This window comes from Hyperoodon ampullatus (assembly GCF_949752795.1).
Source record: "Hyperoodon ampullatus genome assembly, chromosome: 9".
Classification (NCBI taxonomy): domain Eukaryota; kingdom Metazoa; phylum Chordata; class Mammalia; order Artiodactyla; family Ziphiidae; genus Hyperoodon; species Hyperoodon ampullatus.
In genome coordinates, this window is record NC_136922.1 from 37,434,939 (window position 1) to 37,455,577 (window position 20,639).

At 35.6% G+C, this 20,639-nt stretch overlaps 1 protein-coding gene across 14 annotated transcripts in view; it reads right to left on the minus strand.

The window, feature by feature from the left end:
* Window positions 1-20,639, minus strand: part of HDAC9 (histone deacetylase 9) — a gene marked incomplete at its 3' end in the record, with an annotated part of 568,944 nt that overhangs the window by 475,023 nt on the left and 73,282 nt on the right. For 7 of the 14 annotated variants that reach the window (XM_079710903.1, XM_079710910.1, XM_079710913.1 and 4 more), the window contains exon 2: window positions 1,176-1,417. In XM_079710903.1, coding sequence (XP_079567029.1) covers window positions 1,176-1,417 — 242 coding nt within the window. Of the gene's footprint in view, window positions 1-1,175; window positions 1,418-20,639 lie in introns of those variants that run through there. The other 7 variants (XM_079710909.1, XM_079710911.1, XM_079710908.1 and 4 more) reach the window with 1 other exon arrangement.

Consider the following 20,639-nt stretch of genomic DNA (forward strand, 5'->3'; position numbering starts at 1 on the left):
TCAGACCAAAATAGCTTTGTTTTAATTATTTTTGACAAGAAGTTGAAAGACATTTTACAAATAAAGCTGAAGTAATATTTATCTCTGAGGATACAAGAGAATAAACAGATACACAGACACTGCTAATAAAATACTCCATCATACATAATTGTGGGATATGGACATATTTCTCCTAGAATAATTTAAACAACTTGGGTCTCAAATTGTCAACTACTCCCAAAACTGTTTCAATAAATTCTTATCTACAGTCTATTAGGCTTATATAAAAACACTGAAAATATATGTATCAGTTTCTTTATATAAAATTTTGTTGAGCTTTTCATTATGTTATTATTTTGAATGTATACATTATGAGGTCTTTTCCATAAGGAAGATTAGGGCATACTCAGAACATCTACTTATAGAGCACTCAGAATATCTACTTATAGGCCAAAGACAAAAATAAAAAAAGGCTCTCTCTTCACATAAAGGGATTAATTTATCCTCTCTGGTAAATAGTATATGCAGATTCTTTTTTTAAAATTAATTTTTGTTGGAGTATAGTTGCTTTACAATGTCGTGTTAGTTTCTACTGTACAGCAAAACGAATCAGCTATATGTATACATACATACATATATATATGGGTCTTTTTTGGATTTCCTTCCCATTTAGGTCACCACAGTGCATTAGGTAGAGTTCCCTGTGCTATATAGTATGTTCTCATTAGTTACCTATTTATACATAGTAACAGTAGTGTATATGTGTCAACCCCAATCTCCCAATTCCCCCCTCTCCCCCTCCCTTTCCCCCTTGGTATCCATAGATTTGCTATTAGAAATATAAAATGGGTCTTTCCAGGCTCGTGTTTCTTCTTGGTGGAGAGTAGATGGGGCAAATGGATAAAAGCATGTAGAAGAGAATCTTAAAAAGGGTGGGAAGTTACTATTCCTTACTATTGATGCTGTAAACTAACAGAAAAAAAGAGTGGTAGAGGCTCCTCTCCAAGAAGCAAAGCAGGTTTTTGCCAGGATTCCTTTTACTTACCCAGGTTTTTCACTAGTACAATCAAAGTTTCCTCCCAGCCATGCATCTGTATCTTTTCATAGTGAAATATCCCTCCACTGCTCCCTCTTATGCCCATGCTATGGTGCAGGCTCCCTGAGTCAATGGTCAGAGACAAAGAAACGTTTGCTACCTTGATGTGCTCCTGAAGCTGAGCCTGGTGCTGCCGTGTCAAGTTCTCATGCTGTTTCTGAAACTCTGCGATCAAGAGCTGCTTCTGGATTTGCTGCTGTTGCTGGATGAGGAGTAACTCCTGCTGCAGTTGCTTCTCACGGACTACAGGGTCCACCACGGGCATCATCATCCTGAGGTCTGTCCTTAGGTCTAAAGGCGAGATGGGCTCCAGGCCCACAGGAACCTCTGACTTTACATCAACTGGAGAGACAGAAAAAAAGGATGGATGATAGAGGATAGAAAATTAGCACACTGATTTGGAAACAAATGAAAAGTGAAAGACACTATACCCCATTAGACAAATTTTACATCAACAAATCTAGTCTTTTTTTTCACAAGGATAGTAAAAGGTATTCTGTATATCAGGTTTGATAAAATGAACCACAGGCTAATTTTCAGCCAGCAATTTGTACTCTGCTGTGAAATCTTCCACATTTCCCTTTTTCAAAGAGATGACTCCAAAGATTCACGGATATCAAAGTTGTTCATAAAACTTATTCTACTGGACCACTTACCGAATTCAAGTCAACTTAGGACAAAAAACTGCAACTCTATCGGGGAAAAGATGTCACGTTGTATTAGAGAACTTCTAACACAACTAAATTTGTACACCTGCAAACATTTTTGTTTGTAATCAGAGTCAGAAAATATATTCTAAGATATATTCCTTATGAAGTAAACCTTTTAAAATAATGTATTTGTAGGGCTACTGGACCTACCAAAGAAAAAGTAAAAATATGCATGCTAAAATGTGGGAAATGGTGAGTAGAAAGAAAATACAGACCCAGGGTAGACAGAAGTCACCTAATTTTCAATTTCAAATCATTGTAAAAATTTCAAAACTATTGGAACCAAAAAAAAAAGCTTCTATAAATCGACTTTGATATTCAGGCTGCCAATTTTCAACTTCTGCTCTAAATCTAAATGCCTAGGACTTCCCTGGTGGTCCAGTGGTAAAGAATCCGCCTTACAATGCAGGGGTCGCAGGTTCGATCCTTGGTCACGGAACTAAGATCCCACATGCTGTGGGGCAACCCGCGCGCCACAGCTACTGAGCTCGTGTGCCTCAACTAGAGCCCGTGTGCTGCAAACTACAGAGCCCATGCACCCTGGAGCCTGGGCGCCACAACTAGAGAAGAGAAAACCCACACGCCACAACTAGAGAGAAGCCCACGCACCACAACGAAGAACTCACGTGCCGCAACGAAAGATCCCGCATGCCTCAACAAAGATCCCGCATGCCACAACTAAGACCCGATGCAGCCAAAAATAAATAAATAAAATAAATAAATAATAAATAAAATCTTTTAAAAAAATCTAAATGCCTGTTCCCATAACTTTTAAAAGGATGTGTCACCCTCAGGGTAACTGTGTTATCCTGAGTGTGTTATTTAAGTTCTCTAGGTCTCAGTTCCCTCATATGCAAAATGAGATAATTACCATTAACAATAACAACACAGAGTTGTTAAAAGGGTTAAATGTGATAATCCATTCAAAGACTGACAACATATATAGCACATCTCTCAATAAATGTTTTTTCTAAAAAATTATGTAAAAACAGAAATTTCCTGTGTATTAAAATAAATCATCAACACTGTGGGGCTAACCAAACAAAAATATGGAGCCAGTATGAAAATAAAATTGTTTATGATTTCTATTAAATATTAGAAAGTAGAAACACTAAAACATCTAGAAAAATTATAAAACAAGAAAACAAAGAAATATAGCCAAACAACTAAAAAAAATCCACCTTCACTAGTAAAGATATGCAAAATTTTAAATAAAAATAAGGCATTTTCTAATGATTAAATATCATATATATGATTCACATATATGCATATGTGTATGTACAACATCCCCTTGTATAGGGTAAACATATGACCAAGTAGACAATTATATGTTGCAAGTGGCACTGCCAGTTGGTTTAAAACTTCTGAAAAAGTGATACGTGATATCACAATTTGGTAACATCTGTCAAGAGGCATTAAGTATTTCTACCATTTGATTCAGGTTTGCCAACTCTTGGAATATATCTTAAGGAGATAATACTAACAGGAAGAAACAGTTCAATGTCATACTGTTTACTGAAGTATTATCATTTTAATTGAAATCACCAACTACAAGGAAATGTCTAGTAAAATATGTCACATCCATTTCATGGAAAAATATGCAATCATTAAAAATAATGTTTATGGGAACATGAAAAATGTTGTTGTAACATTAAGTGAAAGAAAAATAATAAAAATGACATAAACCCTATGATGACTCTTTAAAAATAAGTTAATTTAGTCAATGTACATTTACCGAGAACCTTAAATTCCCAAGGTGATTCTAGATGTTTGGGTTCGGTAGTAAAACAAAAAGACAAAAAAATTCTAGCCCTCACAGAGCATATACTCTACTGGAGATTTAATGGTATTAGTCTCTGAATTCTACCAGCAAAGACTGGTGAGATAGAGAACAAAAGAAAGTTGTATTTTGGGTGGAAATATCAATAATTTTCCCCCTTCTACTTTTCCATATTTTTACAAATTGTATCTAATGCTGTGACTCCTACTCTGAGTAACTTAAATTTGAAGAGCCCAGGCTGGAAACTACAAAGTTAATATTCCATGCAAATTTAAGAGATATTTTCAGGAAGTCAATCAAGCTTAACATAAATTCTGTCTATAGAAGTTAAGGCTTCAAACACTAAATGAAACGTTAATGTCTTGCTTATCATCTGAATTGTGTGTACACACAGGTATGTGTGTGTGTCAGCTTGTAGGGGTGGAGTGGGGGAACTGGTATCAATCTTGGTTGTTGACACCGGTGATTTTTCAATGTATAGATCAGAAGAGCTTGCACTGATAGTGCTGTATATGTCAGTTTAATGAAAATGCGAAAACAATTTATTAATAAACCATAGTTTGGGGGACGTCTTCTAAAATATGATATTTACAAAAGGAAAAATAATAATTGTAACAAGTTTGGAACTGATGAAGATGGCCTGTAAGATCTCTTGGTCAGAAGGTCCAATGTAGAACTTTCAATTAAGGCTCTGGAGTAACATGAGATTTTGAGCGTTAATTTATAGAGTTGGCGTTATTCCAACCAAAAGCAATGGCTGTTAAGCATATATTTCACTTTTACATTAAAAAGGCCAAACTAAAGCCTTAGTTTTTACATGGACATCTCAATAAACAAATTTAACCCTATAAAGGCAAAATGTAAGATTTCAAGAGATCCTGGGGTCTCTTGTTGCTGGCATTCTTATTATCCATAAACTATAACCGTCAACCCCCCGCCCAAAAAAAGAACAAAACCCAAAAGAGATAAGGAAAAAAGAGCCCCAGAACTCTCCAAAACAGCTAGTGTAAGCCTCAAAGGGTAATTTGACTTCTTAACCTGCTATCCCAACAGAAATGATTGTGTCTAACTGCTTGCCTTTGTTCAGAGACTAATCACTAAATTGTGAAAAATCACCCTCAACTTACAAAAACTGCTCTTGATTATAAATAATTGCCCAAGACTGAGAGAAAGAGGCAGGCAAGATCCCAGTCTTTCATCCAATTTATTCAGCAGCAATCCACATTCCATTTGTCTAGACTAAATATAGCAGCATTTACACAAGAAATCAATAGTGCTTGCAGAGAGGAGAGCGAAGGCATGAATATTTCATCAAACTCAGAGAGAAATGGCAATCAGCAAACTGACGGTTCTGTGTAGGTCATCTCTGGCCTGCTGGATTAGTTCCTGTTACTTGGACAATAGCTCATCTCTGGTTAATCATAATCATATCACAGCCATTCTTTCTATTTTTAAAATTAATTGCATTGTGGGTGACAAAGGCTCATCGTATTCCAAAAAGAATGATGGGTTTTTCTTCCATCTTCTGTGACAGGCTAATAAGCCTCCCCAGGAGCAATAATAGTAACACAATACCAGGGCTGAGTTTCAACAAGTTACAGTCACTTACACATCACAGAATGTGAAAGAAAGGGCATTGTCCACAGCTGCTGTATTATCATAATTAGAAATAATCAACTAACAAGGAAAAATTAACAACCAATTTTAACAGTGGGGAAATGGAATCATCACTGTTCACAACATTTCTTGTCTAGGAACATGCAAATTACTTAGAACAGGTGGCCAGTGATACATAAGTTAGAAGGAAGTTGATGATAACAGTAGCATTAGCATTACTTATAAACAAATCCTGTTTTCTTAACAGATCTCATAACTTTATTTAGACTCACCCTATTTGTCTGAGATTTCAAATACATGTGACATATATATGTATATGTTTATTGTTATTCTAATAGCAAATACCCAGTCAGAACATTTCCACATATATTTAGTCTTATTATCACTTTACAGAGTTTTGCTCGTTATTTCCTCAGTGTCTTTTCTTACTAACTCTTTGATAGTTATTCCCTCCTCTACTTAGGACTTAACAACTCATGCAATTTTTTAGAAATAGTTTTTACTTTAAGAAACATGGAAACAAAAAAGCTCCCATTTCAAAATAAAAATCTCAGCTCATATAGATGCTTATGATAATTACATTTATTTCAGCAACATATACACCTGTTCAGCTGTAACTAAATTTCTTTGATAAATACATTTTTTTAAATACCAAAACCATTAAAGAGTTCAATCAAAGTACTAAGGATACCCTAAGTAGTCACGGCATGTTTCTTTTTCTTTTTTTTTTTTTTTTGCGGTTGTGGCCTCTCCCGTTGCAGAGCACAGGCTCCGGACGCGCAGGCTCAGCGGCCATGGCTCAGGGGGCCCAGCCGCTCCGCGGCACGTGGGATCTTCCCGGACCGGGGCACCAACCCGCGTCCCCTGCATGGGCAGGCGGACTCTCAACCACTGCGCCACCAGGGAAGCCCCACGGCATGTTTCTTAATTTTTCACTTTAGATGCTATTATTTACAGCACATGTATGTAGGGAGAATTGTTGTATGTTCAAAAACAGGAATCTTTGGTTGCTTCTTTATCAGCTGGGTTACAAACAAGAAGCCATCCATTTTAAGAATGTTTTCAGTGAATAACTTGCAAACCTCATGGATGGAAAAATTCTAAGAATGCAAATTTTGACCATTTACAACTATCACAACAACGGTGAAGACTGTTCACGCTGTTCCTCTGAATGAGATCCCGAAGCAGTGCAGTGTAAAGCACAGGCTTTCACACACAGAAAAAAGGCACAGGCACAATCTCGCCACCAATGTGTATGTGTCAATTCAGTTACAAGTTGAAACTTGAAAAAATGTGACAAAAAATGGAACCATGTTTAACTATCTCAGTTAATATGCACAATTACAGCAGCTATAGTAATATTCAGGATACAGCATCACCAGTGCTGCCCACAGCCAGTTTATATGGAAAATAAGTTCTTACACCAAGAAATGGTTGACCACAACCACTGGCAGGTGGATGTATGAATAACGATTTCCAGATCTGGGAGAAACAAATGTTGCTCTGATCATCTGCTCAGCTTCTTTTGTTCCTCCTTTCCTGCACAGAAATCTTTGGGCCTGCAGACTCTGCCCATGGGAAAAGGCTGCCTGTTGTGCTGTTTTGTGCTTTAACATCATCCTGTCAAATATGTGGGCCTGTCATTAGTTCAGGGCTCAGAAAAGAATGTGGATATGGAGGACAGTATGGAGGAGTTTTTTTTCCTTAAAAACCTGAAAATAGAACTACCATGTGACCCAGCAATCCCACTACTGGGCATATACCCAGAGAAAGCCATAATTCAAAAAGATACCTGCACCCCAATGTTCACTGCAGCACTATTTACAATAGCCAGGACACCGAAGCAACCTAAGTGTCCATCAACAGAGGAATGGATAAAGAAGATGTGGTATATATATACAATGGAATATATTACTCAGCCATAAAAAGGAACGAAATTGGGTCATTTGTAGAGATGTGGATGGACCTAAAGGCTGTCATACAGAGTGAAGTTAAGTCAAAAAGAGAAAAACAAATATCGTATATTAACACATGTATGTGGAATCTATAAAGATGGTATAGATGATCTTATCTGCACAACAGAAATAGAGACACACACGTAGAGAACAAACATATGGACACCAATGGGGAGAAAGGGGTGGTGGTGGGATGAACTGGGAGAAAGCGATTGACATATATATATATACTGTTGATACTATGTATAAAATAGATAACTAATGAGAACCTATTGTATAGCTCAGGGAACTCTACTCAGTGCTCCGTGGTGACTTAAATGGGAAGGAAATCCAAAAAGAGGGGATATATGTATACGTATAGCTGATTCACTTTGCTGTACAACAGAAACTAACACAAAATTATAAAGCAACTATACTCCAATAAAAATTAATTACAAAAAAAAGAATGTGGAATATCTGTCTCGGATACATGTAATCCAGACTTTCTCAAAGTATAGCCTTTAATAATAGTTTAAGTACATGGGAAAGTCTGAAGGAATTTATATGAAACTTCATCAGGAATAGACATCTTTCACTAATCTTTTCCTACTTGTTTCTTTTTTGCAGCCTTTGCCAGGAGAGGCTGGTTCTATTAACATATGTGGACATGTATCCTAATGATACCCTGTCATCTATGAAACTCTGCTCAATACCAAGATGTTCACTTATGCTGGTTTGACAGGTAGTGTCAGAGAGATTATTACCTGCTCTGTAGAGTACGTACTGCCTTGTCCTGTCATTTCTGTACTTTCTGGCCAAACCGAAATCAATATGGAATAAAAACAGTGACACCCACTACCAATTAGCAAGTTATCTGGTTTACTGTGTCTTAAACTGTTCATATGCACATACGCAATTCTACTGATCATCTTGGTCAGCTAATGCTAGTACAGTTTTCACTGTGAGCCTTCTTGAACAGAAACTGGAGAGGTCTTGGAGAATGGATGGAAGAAGATCCATAAGTATCACTTACAGTCTTTGTACTATTGATACAACTTTATGTGTGGGATGTCAATCCCACCATGAAGAATCTTAAAGTTTGCTCTGGTACAGCAACAGGGAATACCTAGCTTTTGTGATTCTAGATTCACTGCCACTTCCTCATCATTGGTTATGTTGATCACCAGAAAGAGTTCTTCGGGTAGAATCCATGGGCTTCAGGAAAGAAATAGAACTTAAATGTTTTTCTTCCTTCAACTCCATGAAATTGATTTACATTCATTTAAACCACCTTGATATTTCCTTTTCTGAAATCCTGCTACCACCTCTCACCCCCTTTCTTTTAACACTGATGTGGAACAAAAGAAGTCCAATTTTGTAATTTTGTTCACACTTTTATCCATTATATCTTATTATATCACAGCATAAAGCTAACTGAGGGCTGGCCCATGCCTGATGGCTGTTTGTATTTTGTTCCTCTAGCTCTTTGCCTCAATAACTACATTGCAGCATAAATTCTTAAGTATAATATAATTAATACTATCTAAAGAAAGTATTAGACTGTTTAGGGCTGTGTATATCTAAAATAACATTGAAATCACTGTTTTTAAAGTATCATAGGTTGACATATCGCTTTTCATTTACACCTTTATTCAGCAAATATTTGTAAAGCCATATTAATTGCCAAAACAGCTTTTAGTCAACAAGAGAAGGAACTGCCTTCAAGGAACTCATGTGTTGATGCACATCAAGCCATAAACTGATGTAGAAAACATCAAGGGCAATGATGTTGGTGTTCTAGAATCCCACCTGGGCCCTCTTCTATTTTCCCTCCAGGACTCTCAATGGTGATACTTTCCATTCCCAGGACTTTATTTGCTTCCGCTATGGTCACAATTCTGTCTCCAGCCTAAACATCTATTCTAAACTTGCCACCCATATGTATAACTAGTACTGGTACTCTTCATTTACCTGTCCTACTCTGCTCTTTCTCCAGTGCCTCTGGTCTCAGTTTGTGCAGCCAGAGGAGAACATGAAAGTGATATTTGACTCCTCTTTCCCTTTATTATCCATACCCAATCAACATAAACAATCTACTCTTAAGTATTTTTTGAATTCATCAAGCTCTCTCCACTACCACTGCCTATTTTACTAAAGCAGCCCTCTGTCACTTTCCTGGGTAACACCCATCAGTGGAACCCCAATCTTTAACATGATGGCCTATCCTTCTATGATGTGCTTTCTGCCCGTGTTTTCAGCTTCAACACCCCCTATTCTCCTCCCTTCATTTGAGTCACACTGATCTTCTTTCAGTCCGTAAACACACCATGCTCTCCGAAATCTCAGAGATTTCTTATATACATTGTCTCTTTCTAAATTCCAATCCCATCCCATTTTTCTATACTGATTCTTACTTATCCTTCATAGCTTAGCTAAAAATGATTTGATGTAGGATGTCTTTCTGTATCTTATTGTATTTTCTCATTAAATTTTTCAATTCACTTTCATAATATTTGTTTAATTGACTCCCTTCACCATTATTCTAAGTTCCTTGAGAAGAGGGACCACATTTTCAGTGCCTGGCACAGCATAAAATCATAGTAATGCCTCAGTGCATACCTGAAATGAATGAAGGAATAAATGAATGAGTGATAGTGATGAATCATATGGTAATAAAATTAGAAATACATATGTACATATCCAATTAAAATCCTAAAACAATTATTTATTAGTTCTTTTTGACTGTCTGAATCCAGGTAAACATTGACTGTTTATTGATAAGTAAATGAGTTTCTGGCAAAAGTGATTAAGTATTTGAAAAAAGCAATCCCCCAAATTTTTCCACCTAAGATGTCATTTCACATTTCCTAGACCCCAAGTTATCTCTTAAAACTCAGTGTGCTGACAGGTGACAACCACCAAAGTGCAGTAAGGGAGCACTGAGTAAAATAAAACTTACCCATCATGCTGTTTGCCTCAGTAGAGATCACCAAGAATAAGCCACAATCCTGAGTTATCTAAACAGTAAGGCCTAATTCATGAATGATTACCCCGTGTAATATGAGAAAATTAGAACAGAACCGATAAACTATAAGCTAAGATTTTTTTTCCAATCTCCAATTTGAAAAGTGAAGAATTACTAAATGTTAATAGAAAAGAATAAAACGTCTTAAGGTTATTTAATATTTTCTCTAAAATATCCAATAACTGATTAAAAAAAAATATTGAAGTGCCTTTTATTGAAGGCTCTTCACTGAAACGTGTAGAATCATTGCAGACTTGGAAGGCATATTTTTTTCTGAAAAAGTAAATTACTCAATTTAAATGTGGCTAACATCAAAAATTGGAAATGCAAAAACAAGCAATACAACCTCAGTTTGATGACAATGTTGCCCAAATTTCACTTTAGTAATACAAATAAATATTCTTAGCTTATTTTCCACTGTTAATATTTATATCATAATGAAATAAAGAATAAATTAATCAAACTTGAAAAAATAATTTCTAAAACAAGAATTACTTAAATTGATTAGTCCAGAAATACAATTCTCCCTGATAGTGATTCTGTTCAAGTTACACATGTTTACAGTTTCTTTAAGGTGCACTAATACATGGCATAAATGAAAAGAAAATAAATGCAAGAAGCACTCTGAGCTTTTATTTACTATTCTCTTATTCCCAGGGGTCTGAACAGGAAACAAAAATAACCACAAATGACTAAAATATCAGTAGGTCTTGAAATATCAACATTTAAGCTAAAGAAAGCTAACTTTTTAATCAAACCCTTACTATTTTGATTTACTTAATTCAAATTCCCTCTCTGCAAATATGCTTTTGAATTAAGCAGTCATAACAAACCAAAACACCAACATGAACTGCCAACTCACTTGTAATACCCACTTAGTTCTAAAGTATCGCAGTGTTTGCTAGTTCTTTACTATTTGAGAACCAAGTAGAAGCTTCATTGAGCTTCCTGCAGTATGGGAACAAAATCAAACCAATTTACGTGACTTCAAGGTAATAGGAGCTAAGAACCTAATCCATATCATTTTGTAATTTGAGACAAAAATTTAAGCAGATATAATGATACCTGTAAATGAAACATTCAGTAGATGAGAAATGTTAGTGCTGTGAAGTAGGGAATACAGGTATTGATCTAAAAAGTGTCATTTATTCAGCCATCTATACCACTCATCATCTGGAATGTACAGCAAACTGACTTCTGTAAGAACTAAGACGAAGGTGGGACAAACTGTCTCCTCCATATTTTTCTCTACAACTTATATATTTTTCTAGGTTACAGACAAGTACTAAATTTTTACTATTTGCAAATAGCTAACACCACTTCCTTCTCATTAAGAAAACTTAATATGTGAGGCAGGGGATTCCCCTCTGACTCCAGAACTTAGTTCATCACCTGACATGTAATATAAGTTTAATAAATATTGGTTGAATAAATGATTCTCTCAGCAGATACCCCACTCTAATAACACTTTTTTTGAACAAATTACATTTGTTTATTTGGCAAATAGACTTTTTTCAAAGAATATGTTCCCACTCCTCTATCAGGAACCCTTGTGTGCCGAAGTATGTAACTGTACTCTGTTTTGAGAGAAAAGAAGAGTTTTTATTGGTTTTGTGTACTGCCAGCAAGAAACAATTGCCTTTAACCTAAAAAATATTCCAATATTTTCTGAAAGCTTCAATGCTTAGTATATTTAAGACAAGAGCATATATTAAAAGTTGCAGGAAGGTATGAAAGAAAAAGAGCAGAAATGCCATGCATGAGGCTTCTCTCATTTTCCTCTTCGATTTAAACCATGTCTTTTCCTTTTCTACTCTCTAATCTTCAGTCTTACATAATGGGACTAGGACTTCAACCTTTTTTCCACCCTCCCCTTCTCCAGATCTCAGTTGTTTTCTAAGTTCTGAGGAAATCTTTATTACAAAACAAAAGGCTTATAGTCCCACTAAAACATTCTAATATAGGATTGCACTCACTTTTAAAAAGCAAAAACATTTCTTTAAACAGCTGGATACTTTCTTCAAATAAAAACTTATGAATAGTCCCAACGTATAAAACCAGCACGAGTGCAACTGTTAAGTAGGAGCCAATGTCCCACCCACTCACTTCCTCCTTGGCCTGTTCCCCTGGGAATCCAGACTCCACGGAATTCAACTGAAAAACACTGTTCTAACAGCATTATTTCTTTATTTGCTAAATTCAAATCAGAGGCAAATTACATTAGTCCTCTTTCAAAGAAAAATGCATTACTGTTTCATGGAATTATAAGAATTTGGAATGTATGATTTGGAAATAATAAAGTTTCACTTTGTACATACAATTTGGGGGTGAAAGTTAATGTTAAAAGATAAAAATTCGGGACTTCCCTGGTGGTGCAGTGATTAAGAATCTGCCTGCCAATGCAGGGGACACGGGTTCGAGCCCTGGTCCGGGAGGATCCCACAGGCCGCGGAGCAACTAGGCCCGTGAGCCACAACTACTGAGCCTGTGCTCTAGAGCGCACGAGCCACAACTACTGAGCCTGCGCCTGGAGTCCATGCTCTGCAACAAGAGAAGCCACCGCAATGAGAAGCCCGCGTACCGCAGTGAAGAGTAGCCCCCTCTCGCCGCAACTAGAGAAAGCCCAGGCGCAGCAACAAAGACCCAACGCAGCCAAAAAAGAAAAAAATCATCCAAAATTGCATAATTTCAAACCTAGCCAGATAAATGCATTGGCACCCGTGTTTATGTTATTGCCACATGGTGGCACCACTCTTGTTCGTAAGTAGAAATACCCACTATCCTTTGTCAGAAGTGCTTCGGATATGAGTTTTAAAATAATTATGCAAGCTTGGAATTATGCAAAGTTTTCAGGCCTTGAGCATTTTAATGAAATGTGACTTCCCTATGCTGATTCCAAATTTAGCTTTCTAAACTTGGGTAAGAACAAAGACTAATACCATATTGTTGGTTGGTCTGGAGAGTTGTTTTGCTTTAATTTAAATTATGGAGCCAACACCAATATAGCACTTACTATGTGCCACACACCGTTCTGAATGCTTTAAAAGAAATGTTAACTCATTTATCCTTCTTCACAACACTATAAGGTTGTGCTATCTGGTAACCCACGGGGTAGACACAATTATGAGCCTCATTTCACCAATGAGGAAAATGTAGGCCACAGAGGAAATTGGCCAAGGTCACACGGCTACTTAGTGGTGCAACAGGAATTAGAACATACACCAACCAGCTGCAGAGTCTATGGTCTTGGCCACTCCACTATTATTCTTCTTGACTTCTGCAAAACAGGTATCCAATTTAATTTCTACACAGTTCACCTTGAAGTTTGCCTTGATGTAAATGAGAATGAAAAGTTTTTTGTTAAAATAATATTACATATTTTTTAGAGGTAAAAGGAAAGCATTTGCTTGTAACGGCCAATATATACCATAGAGAAATGTGTAATGGAACACATTTCTGCATATTTTAACACATTGGTGAATTTTCAGGTGTTTCAATGCTCTCTTTAGAAACAATTCTGTATTTAGGAATTGCAAATTTAGTATTTCACCCTTTTCTTTTAGCTACAGAAATTTCTGTTGAGTCTATACAATTTTTAAAAATTCATCTTACTCTCTAATCTGAAATCCACTAACTCACAGGTAAAGACAACCTAATAATGAAGTTATTATTAGTACTTGATTAACTAAATCACATTGGATTGTTTCAGAAAGAGATACTGAATCATATTAACTGTAAACTGTTAATGAGACTTGAATGTATTGTTCATAAATTTTTAGATTACTTTTTTAATTGAAGAAAGAAAGCAGTAACAAAAAAGAAGAGGCAGCTGTTTTTTGACAGTATGAGAAAAGATTTGACAGGATAGACTGTGGTGGTTTATCTTTTTCTTATTTCAGGGTTTTTTTTGGTTCATGATTCCTTGTGCATTATAAAAGATGATCACTAGCCATTAAGGCACAACTTGTTAGGTAAGTGAAAGGGTCTACCTAAAAGAAGAGCCTAAAATTGTCAGAAGAATCTAATTTTTTAAAATATATAAAGAGAAATCAATGTGACAGTATATGTGCCTTAAAGATATTCATAATTTGGCATAAGAAAATGTAATAATTTTTCTTTTCTGTTTAATTAGACTGTGATTAAAATTTCTATTGCTGGTAGAACTCATAGTATCTGTTTATAGAAATAGGCTGTATTCAGAGAACTGTCAGCATTACAGAATGCTTCTCAATATTTTAAGCACAGCTTTGAGATAATCAGTCTACAATTTGAAGTGGTATATACAATTTGTACAAACAAAAGTATAAGAAATAATTTAAAGCATTAAAAATGAACATAACTGTGTAGAGCCGGGGTAAGCAAACTATGGCTCACGGGCCAATTCCAGCCTGCCTCCTGTTTTTTTACTGCCTGCTACATATGAATGCTTTTCATATTCTTAAACGGTGAAAAAGTAAAGAGAAAAACCTTTCGTGACATGTGAAAATTACGTGAAATTCAAATTTCAGTGCTCACAAATAAAGTTTTATTGGAACACAGTCACACCCATTCACTTATTTATTGTCTATGGCTGCTTTTACACCACAAAAGCAGAGTTGAGTGTGACAGAGGCAGTACAGGCTGCGAAGCCTAAAATAGTTACTATCTGCCCTGAATGAAAAAGTCTGCCAAACCTTGTGGCAGAGAATCTACATCTACTTTTTATTCTCATACAGTGACACCTCCCATTGACAATCCAATGCCTAAGCTACCTCTCTACTCTCTACCCTACTGGTATAATGTAGAAGGATAAAAATTACCATAGTTTATTTCATCTAAAATAAAACATAATTAGGAAGCAGATTACGCTGACAAGGAAAATTCCATGTAAAAGTAGCTCTAAGTATTTTTATTGGACTAATATATTAGTTTTAGGCTTTGTTGCTTGCTCTTCGCATTAAGCAGTTAACTAGAAAACAAAAATATAAGTAAGAACGATGACATTTTAAAGTGAGGAATGTATGCTGAGCACTAGCTACAATTTTTGCATGGAGTTTTTTCATTTAATATAGCAATCATTATTCCCATTTTACAGGTGATGATAATGAGCAATAGACAGGCTAGAGTGAAAACTTCCAAGGTCACATACACAACATTTTTTTAAGTGCTACTTTTTTATCTTGCTTACTTAAAATCATGGTAAATGACACTACATGAAAGTCACTGTATCGTACTCCATATTAAAGATTCAGGTGGCTTCTCCTTCTAACTTATCTCTTTTCTATGAGGCAAAGATAACAGACTCTGCATGTTAGAAGCTAGATCTAGAACAAATATTTGTTCAATTGAAATTTCTTTTACTAAAAAGAAAATGACACAGACTGCTCCCATCTGTGTAGCAGTTGATATATGATTCCTCATACTACACACACACACACACACACACACACACGGCCAGTACATCTTACAGAAATCAACATGTGAACATTTGAATGAGTTTAGGAAAGGAATGCTTAGAAATTACAGGATATTGTGTTTATTTGATGTTAAAATTTTTGTTAATAATGTGTGGGTTGATTTAGTTTGTACTGAATATTTTAAAACCTTGAGGTTTTAAAGAAACAGCACATGCACCTCAAAGCTACAATAATACCTACTACAAGGTTGGCTATTATATCCTAGTGATAGATCTGCAGCCAAACCACTAAAGAAATGTGGTGCCTCAAACAAAATAGACCTACTAGTTAGGCATTGTAAGAAAAAAAAACTTATGGACAAAAATAGTTACCCAAATGTCCTTCCAGATATTAATGTAATTTTAAATTAATGTAACCCAAGATTATAGGAAATATATTGCTAATCACAGAGTTTACCACAGCCATTCTGAATCCAATGGTTTCATTTTATTTTCCACAGAATTCGTAATATAACTTAGATCAGATGAGTTGAGATTCAACAACTTGAGAACTCATTTATTACACAGAATTTTAAGTTCTAGTTTTTTTTTAATGCTTCAACTCAGCAGTTTGGTATCTATAATCCTTCAAATTAAAAAAAAAGTAAATATTACCTTGGTTAAACAAAAAGAAACAAAAGAGAACAAAAACACATGAAAATTTTCTTTATCCTAAGAGAAAAGCCACTTTTATAGTAGTTATTCAGGGTTCCTTTCCCTGTTGGGGTAGAGGGAGAGATAAGGAGACAGAATCCCATGTGATTCCTTAGGTCAGTGAGGAAATTCAACCTGCCACGTTAGGCATGCTTCTCTAAGATTTATGTAGGTCATTCAGTTGGGTTTATTCCTCTCACGGTAAATTTGGCAGGATGCAGGATTTAGTCAAAGTCAAGGTTCAGAAATTTCTGGGCATGTCTGGAGAGCAGGTGGGGCTGGCACAACAGATGTCCATTTGCATAAATGACTAAGGCATCTCCTAAGAAAAACTCATCTTCAGCAAAGAGGAAGCCAGGCCTGACACACGTGACCTGATAACCAAGCCTCAGGGCCTGAGTGATTCTGATTCTCAACACAAGGTGCATCCCTCCTCTGTCTACTCTCACCTCCAGGTCCCAGGGTGCAAACCTAGATCCCACCCTCTATGCTGCTCTGAAAATGCTTTCACCAAACTCATCAGTAACATCAAATTGTTAAAACCAAGGCTTGGTGTTACTTGATTCTCACAATCATGGGACACAGTTGTTTTAGAGAATAGATAAATGAATCGATCTATCAGTCCATCTTCTTTCAATCACTGGCTAATACCCAAGATCTTGCCAAAGGAGAGAAGCAGAACATGGCAGAAAGAAAACTGAGTCCTTGGTTCTAATCTTCATCACTCTACTTCTATGGGCCTTGGGTTCTTCATGTATAAGACAAATAAAAACTAAGAGGCTGAAGTAATGATCTCAAGGCTTGTTTTAGGGCCAAGGCTATTCTTTATTCTTTCCCAACCTTCAAATATATAGAATATATATTAGTCTCTATTAGAAAGTCTGTCTCATGAGATAGGCAATTCCTGTTGCCTTCATTGACTTTTTGGGTAAATCAACAACCAGAAGGGCAGGGTCTGACCATAGAGAAAGCAAGGGGTCCTAGGAGGAAAGAGAGGGATGCCTACCAAATAGAAGAAAATGACAGAGAATGGAAAGCAGGAACTCCTTTAGAAAAGCTTTATCTAATTAAAAATTATCCTAGGGCATGCTTTGCCTGAGATATAAAACTCAATTATGGTCAAAATTATTCTATTCCCTGATTGTGGTGTATGGAAACTTCTCAAACCTTCCATTATAGACAGCAAAACACACTTTCCATTTTTTATTTCAAAGAACATATTTATTTTCCTACAAGAATTGTTTCTCAGTGAGGTATAGTGAACACAGTATTTACATTTTGTTTTATTAATTACTTATGAAAATAAGAATAAACATTTTCCTCAAAAGTGCTACTACAGAGCAATACAGTACTCAATTTGACAAAAATCAGAAATATTCTGATCCCATGAAATGTAATCGATAGTCAAAGGTACCCACATTGCTTAATAAGGTAACAGAAAATTGCCAGTAATTAGGAAGAAGAAAACCAACTAAAGTTGAAAAGTAAAACTGAAAAAAAAAAATTACCCACAATTTAAATATCTTAGAATTCCTTTTTTTGGTTAATGTATAAAAATAACATTACCTGCAAAGGTTTATACAAGTAAAATTACCATCACACATCAATACTTATTTTAATTATTTCAGTGCATTTAGATATGAACTAAGTTTTGGGTTTCTTTTTTTTCTTTTTCCCTAAAAGAATCGTCCTTTTTTTTTTCCTCTACAGAAGTACCCTAACTGTCCAAAGCATTTGGTCCTGTTCAATAGCTAAAGAACTCTTTTTTTTCTCCTCTCTCTAATTTGGCTTCAAGTCAATGCTGTTTTTCTCATTCCAACTGTTTTGGACATATGCTGGCCCAACTAACAATGGTAAACACAGCAAGCTGTCTCTGATATGGTGCTGATTAAGTCATCTTGTGAGCAAGCAGAGTTTGGATGTTAAGATGCTAAGAAAAAAACTACTTTCAGAAATTCTCCTCCCTTTGAAAAATATTTGGATTTTCAATTTTAAATTATATGATAAACAAACCATGGGATACTTTGAAAATACATTCACTCAATGCTGGCCTAGGCATTTAAGAAAAATAGAAAACGAAAACATGGTTCTTATATTCATGGATTTTACAGTTTAAAAGTATAAGGGAAAGCATAGGGAAGAATGGAGCCCAAACATGGGCTTAAAAATAACTTTCTAAAGAATGGCACTTGCATGTCTTGCAAGAAAAAAGGTATAAAATTGAAATCATGAATACTTTGAATTGCATTTTTATATGCTATTAGTAAAATATTAGTACAAAACTAGTACCTTAAACCAAAAGATTTAGGAATAGAGATCCAATGAATACCATAAGCATGTGGTACAAAATAATTGGAAGGAATACAAATATTGTAGAGTACATAATTGTTATTCAGAATGAAAAATTATTTTTAAATATTGGCTCAGATTCTGTTTTTGTACATGTGAATCGAGCACTTATTTTTTACTTAGCTTAGATAGCTAAGTGCCAGCTTCCTCTCATTATGCAAACAGATAAAACCAAATTGTTAAATAAAGCCAGAAATACAATTCTTCTCTTAAAATACATATATATTTGGAACCCTAAGAGGAAAAAGCAACTCAAAAACGGGACCATCTCAAACTTAAGAAAACTGTAATACTTTATTTATCACCAAAGCTCTCACCAGGTTAATACTATCCATTATTTGACAGATGTGAAAGCAAGACAGATTAATTTATAATCATGGACAATTTTTTTTTCAGTTTTACTCTTAAAATTTAACTCAGTTTTCTTACCTCTAAACAATGCAGGCCCCAAAAATAGAAGGGTGAGGAGTAATAACTAGTTGTTGTTATCAAAAGATTTACAATCTAAGCAGGGTGGGTATCTGAGGGAAGAAATGGTGAGAAAACATACAAAAGATATAGAATATGATAAAGTCTACACTTAATGATCTGAATAGATAATTAGGGATGTTGATGGGTGCAAATTTTTGAGAGTTTTCTCTATGAAATGTATTGTGCTAAGCACCTTAAATACATTATGAAATCACAGAAATAGTAACAATTTTTTCTATAGGGGTCATAAGAAATGCTCCTGAGTACAATGTATTAAGAGGATGGTAGATGGAGAAATAACTAAAAAGCTAACAGCAACAACAAAAGCAGACAAGAAGATAACCATTGAATAGCTAAGGTACCGAACACAGAATAGAAAGGGATGAATTTAAGGGATGTCTTCAAGGTACAGTCAGCAAGACTGGAAGACCAACTGAATGAAATAACTAGGAATTCTTTAAAAAAAAATCACTGATATATTTAGATTATGGTAGCATTGTTACAGCAACACTGAACATTTTTGTTAATTTTAAAATTATAGGGCAAAAGAACATATAATTTTATTTTCTTTAAAAAGGCAAAATCTTTCGATGGCAAAAGTGGGGAGCACATAAATGGCAATAAACTATTTTGTAGTCATCAATATGTTTTCTAACTGTACAAAACCATATTATAATATATTTAGAAATTCTGGGAAACTTTTGATCAGTAAATACAATCAAACTAAGTAAAAGGTCAATAAAAATGACCTACACATGAAGAAGGAATAAAATTCTTAGGCAGAAATTAAACAAAATAACTGCAACACTTGTACACTGAAATTATAAATCATTTTGGAAAGAAATTAAATGAGATGTAAATAAATGGAAATACATCCCATGTTCATAGATCAGATGACTTAATATTACTAAGATAGCAATACCCCCCAAATTTATCCGCAGATTCAATACAATCCCTGTCAAATTCCTACTTTTGCTTTGTTTATTTGCAGAAATTGACAAGCTGATCTTAAAATTCATATGAAAATGGAAGGGACTCACAATAGCCAAAACACTCTTTTTTTTTTTTTTTTTTTTTTTTTGCGGTATGTGGGCCTCTCACTGTTGTGGCCTCTCCCGTTGCGGAGCACAGGCTCCGGACGCGCAGGCCCAACGGCCATGGCTCACGGGCCCAGCCGCTCCGCGGCATGTGGGATCCTCCCAGACCGGGGCACGAACCCATGTCCCCTGCATCGGCAGGCGGACTCTCAACCACTGCGCCACCAGGGAAGCCCCAAAACACTCTTGAAAAGAAAAAACAATATGGAGGACACACTTCCTGGTTTTAGAACTTACTACAGAACTATAATAATCAAGACACTGGCATAGAACATGTGTATATATCAATGAAATAGAACTAAGTGTCTAAAAACAAAGCTTTACACTTATGGTCAATTGTTTTGTGACAAGAGTGTTAAGACAGTTCATGGAAAAAGAACAGTATTTTCAACAAATTGTGCTAGGACAACTAGATATCGAGATGCAAAAATAATGAAGTTGGGACACAGACATAGAGAATGGACCTGAGGACACAGCAGGGTAAGGGGAAGCT